Source organism: Cygnus olor, chromosome 2, assembly GCF_009769625.2.
Source record: "Cygnus olor isolate bCygOlo1 chromosome 2, bCygOlo1.pri.v2, whole genome shotgun sequence".
Classification (NCBI taxonomy): Eukaryota; Metazoa; Chordata; class Aves; order Anseriformes; family Anatidae; genus Cygnus; species Cygnus olor.
In genome coordinates this window covers 95,914,267-95,921,483 of record NC_049170.1, presented here as the reverse complement: position 1 = coordinate 95,921,483, position 7,217 = coordinate 95,914,267, and the positions used below count along the sequence as shown (strand labels likewise).

Genomic DNA, 7,217 nt, shown 5'->3' with positions numbered 1-7,217 from the left:
GGGATGGGGCACCCCCAGCCTCTCCGTGCAGCCCGTGCCCGCGCCTCGCTCCCTCACGGTGCGGGATTTCCCCCGCTCTGCTCCCGCCCCGCCCTGGTTTCGGGGCGGGGCATCCCCCACGCCTGCGCCCGCCGGGCTGCGAGATGGCGGCGGGGCGGGCGGGCGGCGGCGGGGCGGCGCGGTACTTCACCCGCTGGTACAAGCCAGGTGCGGGGCGGCCGGGGAGGGAGGGATGCAGGGAAGGGGCCGGGGCAGCGGGTCCGCGGCCTCACCCGTGTTTGTGGCCTTTTGCAGACGTGAAGGGGCGGCCGTGCGAGGACTTCTGCGTGCTGCAGCACTCCAACAGGCGAGTGGCGGCGGGCCCCGGGCTCCCCCTAAGCAGCAGCAGGCCGTGGGGGCCCGGCTTTCCCGGGGGCACCCCGCGTCCTGTCCTGCGCCTCTCCGGTCACTGCTCCCCAGGAGCACCGGGTGTGGGCGCCCTGCTCCGCCCGCCGTGCTCAGCCTCAGCGGCTGCGGCGCTGCCCTCCAGTCCCTGCAGCCTCCCCTGCTGCAAGGGCTCTCCTAAATGAGAGGCGCTTCAAAGCCTTCTCCACGGTGATATTTGGAAGCAGTCTGCTTCACTTGGATTCCGGGAAATCAGTTGGCTCAATTCAGTTTCAGCCCTTTCCGTTTGGCACTACGCACTCGCTTTTAATTGTACGTTCACAGAGAGGTAGGTAGCGGGCACGAGATAGGAACTAGAGATGTGTGCATTGCTTCTCCCTTGTGCAGGGGAATGGTCTGTACACAACATGCCCAGCTCCTTGTGCATGCCAGGCATCTGTGGTGTGGCTCAGTTGTTGCAGGATGAGCAGAACTTGCCTGCTGTCTGCTGCAGGAAAAGGCAGCCTTCATCTTCCCAGCTTCAAATTTCTCATCTTTTGAGGGAAGGTGAGGTGGAGAAGCGTGTCTGTTGTTCCCAGCAGGTTGCCCACTGCTCTTACGAGCTCAAAGTAAAAGCAAGAGCTTGACACCAGCTAAACCATGCTGCTGACGTTTCCTACAGTACCTCTGGCTGGGTGCTCAGTAAAATAGTCTCTTTGCCCTGAAAATGGGTGGGGCCGTGGCTTGGTTTGGTGCCTTTTAGCATCACAAAAATCCTTTTTGAATTGCACTGCGAGGTCTCAGCTCTAATGGCTAGGTGCCAGCTCTCAGATCCTCCTGCTCTTCGCAGGAAGCCGGGGTCAAAAGGAAGCGGCTTTTCTGGTTCCTCTGAGCTGCTGTAAAGCTTCCCGGTAATGCCGGGGCATGCTGCCCGTGTTCACCAGGATCCAGCTCCCTCTCGTGGGGAGCTGCTTGCCCAGACCCTGCAGAGCTTCGGTGCTGCAGTGGCATCGGAGTGCCAGCTGTGGGCTTTGTGCATTAAGTGCAGGTCTAAAATAGGGGTGAAGTTAGGTCTCAGCGCTACAGCTGGGTTTGTCTTGAGCACTCCGGTTTTGTGACAAGAAATTCTCCACCTTTAGAAAAAGATGGGATGCAAGCAGCAGGTTAGCTAAAACCCAATTCACAGGCAGAGCACTGACAGCCCCCAGCTTCACCTTTGGCTAGTCCGAGAACTGTTGCCCTCTGCTACAACATCATCCTTCAAAAGCAAACCGTGCTTTACTTCATCTTGAAGCAGCTACTTCAGCAGTCCCAACACAAGTAAATTAAATATGCTCATGTGGAGTGCAACACTGGATAAAAGCTCTGGTTCTGTGTAATTACCAAGTTTACTGTTTTTTTGATGACAGCCTAGTGTCTCAAAATGAAGCGTCTTCTCTGTGGGTTGCTTTAGGTCAGAGTTCAATTTCCATTCAGTCTGGTAGAGCTCGCTTCAAGTAAGATGCCCTGAAGAAAGCGAGTCCAGTTTCGTCCAGTAGCTGACATTTGTCTAAGTAGGAAACTAAATTTCTGTCTCATCCACAGGCAATAATCACCGTAATTTCTTCGTCATTAGCTCAGGTAAATAGCTTTCTGCGTTACCCTGCTCAACCCCCGTGCTGTCTCTGGGCCTGCTGAGTGACCCAGCCGCAATAAGCTGAACTATCAGCTGAACTTTCCTACTACACTGTAGAGGGACTAAACTTCCACTATAGACTATGGAAGATCAAGTATCCAACAGAGAAAGTCTTGGTAGCGTTTCAGACTAGATGCCCAAGTGAAGTCCCAGTCTCAGTTTTAAATCCCACCAGTACTGGCAGAGAAGATGGTGGAGCTTGCTTAGGGCATATAAAGGCATGGGTTTTCACAACTACAGCATAATAATTATAACTCTTGTTGCAGAATCTGCGTCATCACCTTGGCAGAAGCCCACCCTCTTCTTCAAAATGGAAAAACAATTAAAAGTATTAATTACCAAATCAGCCCCAACTGTAGCAGACTTCAGAATAAGGTCTCTGGGAAGTCAAAAAGGGTATGTCTTTGAGAGACTAAAATGAAAGCTAACCAAATCAAACTGCCTGAAACTTTGTCCTTTCTAGAATTGAAACTTAGCAACTTAACTTTGTGTTTTATTTTAAGCCCCTTCCTAGTTAAATAATTATGACTTGAGAGAGAGAGCATCCCAACCAGGGTGTTACAGTGATCATACAGCTCTGGTGGTTTCCAGTGTTGCTCAAACCAATGTTAAAAGTCTCTTAAGTCATTTTGTTGTGGTATATAGAGGGACTTAAACATCCCGTAACAGATTAAAAAAAAAAACTGTTTTCACCAAAATGCCAAGGATTTGGAAACTACTGTTTTTGTCAAATAGACCTAGACAGCAGATGGCCTAGTTCAGTTTTTCCTGGTGGGTTTTCAAATGTGTGGTTAAAACTGCATATGCTAAAGTTAACTAAGCTATGTTTTTCTCCTACTTTTGCTTATTCTAATTTCATTAAACTATAAATCTGTTATTCCACAACAACCAGTTATAAGTAAATTTGTAAGCTTTTACAAGCTTCTATTTGTGCACACAGTTGCCATCTCTTCAGTAGGAAAGCATAAATACATAACTTGCAATGACCTGTAACTGTTCCACTTCCTTGCTTTGTTCTACAGCTTACAAACTTGTTACGTTGCTGATGATACCTTAGAAGACCTGTGCAATTACAAGTGTGTGTGTGTGTATATATATATGTGTGTGTTATTTTTTTCAAATGCAGGGAGCTCAGTTTTTAACAGAACTTGCCCCACTGTGCAGGATATCCTCAACAGATGGAGAAGAGTACACCATTTATAGGTAAGGATATTGTCCTCCTTTTCCCCCCTACAGCCTGACATACCGTGCACGTTTACTGAATCTAACTACTTTCACAGTTGTATACGAGGGCGACTGATAGAAGTGAATGAAAACATTCTTAGCAATCCAGCTATTTTGCAAGAGAAGGTAAGAAACTTTCTTGCTTTTTATTTTCTAACCTTTATTTTACTACTAACTTCAGTCTTGCTTTTTAGCCATCAACTGAGGGATACATTGCAGTGGTTCTACCCAAATTTGAAGAGAGCAAGAGTATAACTCAGGGACTTCTGACGCAGGAGGAATACGAGGAAGTTTTGTTGAAACGTCATAATAATTCTGCATGAAGTTAATTATACAGGCATCATCTGTATTTGATATTTAATAAGTTTCTTGGACACTGTAACTTTCATAGGATTGAAAGGCCTGTGTGTCTGTTTTTAAACGTGGAACTTAAAACACTGGTTTCACACAAGAATAAAACAGTCCATTTTGTATATGAAAATCTGCTTTCTTTTTTTTTTTCCTCAATTCTAGTGCCACAACAAGCTTTTAAATAAGCACAGATGGATATTTTGGAGAATATTTGTGTTCCACAGGCTTCTTTGCTTCTGCTTAGTGCAAGCATAATACAGAAGAATCACATAATTTAGTTGTCATGTAATTTAGCTAAACTAATACAACATGGAGTTTGACAAAGGCGAATTGAAAATAAAATGCAACAGGAGCCTGTATACAAAGAGCAGATAAACTTGAAAATGAGTATTTCACACCAGGCTATGTTTTCCTAGCATCCTGAAGTCAAATAATGCCCTTTCTACGGAAGTTTGTCATAATCAGTATCTACTTACTTCAATTTTAAATGCTATAAAGTCTACATAATACTTCAGTGGTTCCACATGCAATTCAAATTCTGCTCAATAAGTTTTAATCAGAAAGGAAGCAACAACAGCTATCTACAAATAAAGATAGTAAAAGAAAAAGGTATTGAGACAGGAGTACTAATGAGATAGAAGTATAATTTGGGAAGAATGAATCATGCCAACAAAATTAAGATTCTTTGTTCAGCTACTGCAGGAGTGTTTTTTCCTAGGAGTATACTTCATTGCAGGTATAACTCAAAACTAAGGTAACATTTCAGTGCTTTAGGCCACAGCCTTTCAGACTATATTCCTGATTGGGCTTTATAAATTCATAGACTGAAGCAGGCCAGAGATGAGTTTACAGACTTCAGCAGTAGTGTTCCATATAGCATATTGAGCACAAGGTTCTTTACGTGAAATGTCTATTAGCAGCATCTTTGGGTTGGAACATCCATTAAGACATTCAGAAGCATTAACTACAAAACCAGTATTGATAGCGAGCGTAGGAAATTCATTCACATTATAAAAATATATAACGATTACACTAGTTGGTGCTGTAATTGTTAAGTAATGGGACATCTATTAGATGTGACAAAGGTCAAGGGTTTTAATTCTAATTAACCTGGTTTGACTTTCCACAAATGAAAGCAAAATTGAAACTTCAGCAAGTGTTATTCTCTGGTGGAGTCCCTGCATTTCTAAGTGCTATAGTTACTTGCTCTCTAAAAACGTCATGTTTGTTACATGATTTTCCAAAGACTTGATGCCAAATGTCTCAGCTCTCCTTTCTGGAGCGTGTGCGTTTGTGCCAGTTCGTATTCTGTCTTCTCTCCATGGTGGAGCAGGTTTAAGATAGCCGTTTCCTGCTTTATTCTGTAAAAAATGAAGATTTATTAAAAAAAATAAGCAAATGAACAAAAAGCAAGCAAGAAAAAACTAAAATACTGCAGATGAATCAAGTACCTTTCTCATTAATTTGCTGCAAAGTGGAAGAAGTTGACATAACAGAGTCATCACGTTCTTTGTTTTCTGAATGCATGCATCAACCTAAACAAGATAAGTACAGTAGAGTAAGATCACTGATTACTTTTGTCATGCAACTATTTAGTACATGAGATGATAATCTATTTTGAGCTCGAATGGATAACATTTGTCCTTCGTAAATATCTCATCTAATCAGACAGTTTTACCTAGCTGTTTTGAATTTCTCTAGTGTTCATAAAGCAACAGCATCCCTTCTGTTAAAGGGAGACTTGGGCTGGGAAACAGAAGAGAACAATACACAGCTCAGGAGAAGGAACTAAAAATAATATAGTATTAGAGAGTAATATTATGTGTTTCAGTATTTTTCTTTTTTTTTTTTTTTTTTTGGCAATGTCCTGTCAGCAAGATTTAGAAAGCAGTGTGACATGTAAGCCTTACCTTGATATGAGTTACACTAAAGGTTAACTAAATCTTGAAGCATTTGAATTTAAGCTTTATGTATAACACTCAGCAGAGGTCACAAGTTCGGGCTGTTCAGAAACATTGTTTTGATAGCCTTTCAGCACTACCTAACTATAAAGAGACTGGAGTTCCCATTTAGTTTAGCTAGTGAGTGTAAAACAAACCAAGCAGTAGCTCTCAGGTGCTGACTTTGGTTTTGATTAGCTTGGATGGACTAGCCCCTTTCAGAACTCAGCTGTCCCTCCCACGAAATTGAAACATCTCCCACATAGCTAATTGGAAACAAACACCCAGCTGCACAGAAAAATGGATCCTACTACTGCTCCTTAACAAGCCTGACCTCCATTCACCACTCAGGTTTGTAGATCTACTTATGGTAACAATGCAGAAACTTTTATGGCAGCTATGTATAAGTTTACATATAACAAAATGAGTAATAGCAGAATAAAGTAGGCAGTGTAGGGTAGACTCTTTACCTTCTGAGAAGCAAGCATGTACTTCACGAATAGAGTCTTTGGGGTTTGGAATTTATGTTTATGTAAAGTATCAATAACAAGAGAATAACAATAATTATTACAGTGGTGGTAATACAAATTGCCTTAGTTAATGCTTTGAGCACTTCTTAGCGAGCTACACTTAACTATGGTTCATATAAATAAAGTTCTGTGGCTTACAGTAAGATAAATACCATCTCATATTATTCAGCTGAGAATTCTCAGTTTCACCATGATAAAATTCCAGTACCTCTACTTATGTAGTGGGTAAAAGTTGAGGGAGATGTTGAGAAGTTCCTTGAAAAATGTTCTCAGCAGTAAAAAGCAATGTAGTGGAAGTCTGTGAACAACTTTCCTTTTTTTTTTTTTTTTTTTTTTGACAACATCATTGTCTTGGGAAACTCTTTACTAACAGTGAAATCCAAAACCCAAATGGTAATTTCACTATTTTTAACAATAACAAGGAAAAAAAATGTCTTATTTATTGTACTGATACTTACACTCTATAAGTTGATAAGTTACTGGTAAGGAAATTGTTCATTAAAACATTAATATTAATGATAAATCTGGGCCAGTTAGACAAAATTTGGATATCCATGCTCCCTTAAGAAAATAGTCATATAAGCCTGGGAGTAATAATGTTCAAAGTATCCACCTGCAGGCTTCCATATATGCTGGGTGCCAGTGTATCGTATTTTGCCTCCTTTCAAACTCTCACCATGAATGAAGGGGTCAGGATAAACTTCACTGAAGCCCTGCTCTGCTACTGGGGGAAAAAAAAAGTCCAGAAAAAGTTGCACCTGTGCTGAAGAACATCCTTTCCTAACACAGGATACTGCAGTAAATGGCTTCGGCTACAGTGACCAGTGAGACAGTAGACAAAACATTTTCATCAAGAGGAACAGTTCTTACTGTTCTTCCTCTATACTTTGCACATCAGCTTCTCAAACCATGTTAAGTGCAAAATAGTTTACTTCAAGTTGAAGTAAATTCCTCTTCTACATAAGGAATGGCAACAATGATATATTGCATAGCAGAAAAATGCTTTTGCAACATAAGATTTTGTACTTGTTAGTTTTTTGGACCTCTGGCAGTCGATGAAATTCAGCTGTCATTAACTGTTTCATGTTTTATCAGGAGCATAAATTAGTAAAATACCATACTTTAAAACAAGTT

At 41.9% G+C, this 7,217-nt stretch overlaps 2 protein-coding genes across 2 annotated transcripts in view; one reads left to right on the top strand and one right to left on the bottom strand.

The window, feature by feature from the left end:
• The first annotated feature begins 84 nt into the window (after positions 1 to 84).
• ABITRAM (actin binding transcription modulator) lies at positions 85 to 3,737 on the top strand. The gene is made up of 6 exons (XM_040549361.1): positions 85 to 207; positions 295 to 346; positions 2,305 to 2,434; positions 3,165 to 3,241; positions 3,319 to 3,388; positions 3,457 to 3,737. The coding sequence occupies exons 1-6, from the start codon at positions 144 to 146 to the stop codon at positions 3,583 to 3,585; spliced, it is 522 nt and encodes a 173-aa protein (XP_040405295.1). The 5' UTR covers positions 85 to 143; the 3' UTR covers positions 3,586 to 3,737.
• Positions 3,734 to 7,217, bottom strand: part of CTNNAL1 (catenin alpha like 1) — a 58,203-nt gene continuing 54,719 nt past the window's right edge. The window contains exons 18-19 of the mRNA XM_040549360.1: positions 5,065 to 5,148; positions 3,734 to 4,974 (exon numbers count right to left, since the gene is read on the bottom strand). Of these exons, the coding sequence (XP_040405294.1) occupies positions 4,813 to 4,974; positions 5,065 to 5,148 (246 nt within the window). The 3' untranslated portion in view covers positions 3,734 to 4,812. The remainder of the gene's footprint in view (positions 4,975 to 5,064; positions 5,149 to 7,217) is intronic.

Excerpts from the sequence above, each read along its gene's own strand:
- ABITRAM (XM_040549361.1), top strand. The coding sequence starts at position 144 with ATGGCGGCGGGGCGGGCGGGCGGCGGCGGGGCGGCGCGGTACTTCACC. Across the intron at positions 208-294 it reads CACCCGCTGGTACAAGCCAG|ACGTGAAGGGGCGGCCGTGC; the intron begins GTGCGGGGCGGC and ends GGCCTTTTGCAG. Across the intron at positions 347-2,304 it reads GTGCTGCAGCACTCCAACAG|AATCTGCGTCATCACCTTGG; the intron begins GCGAGTGGCGGC and ends CTCTTGTTGCAG.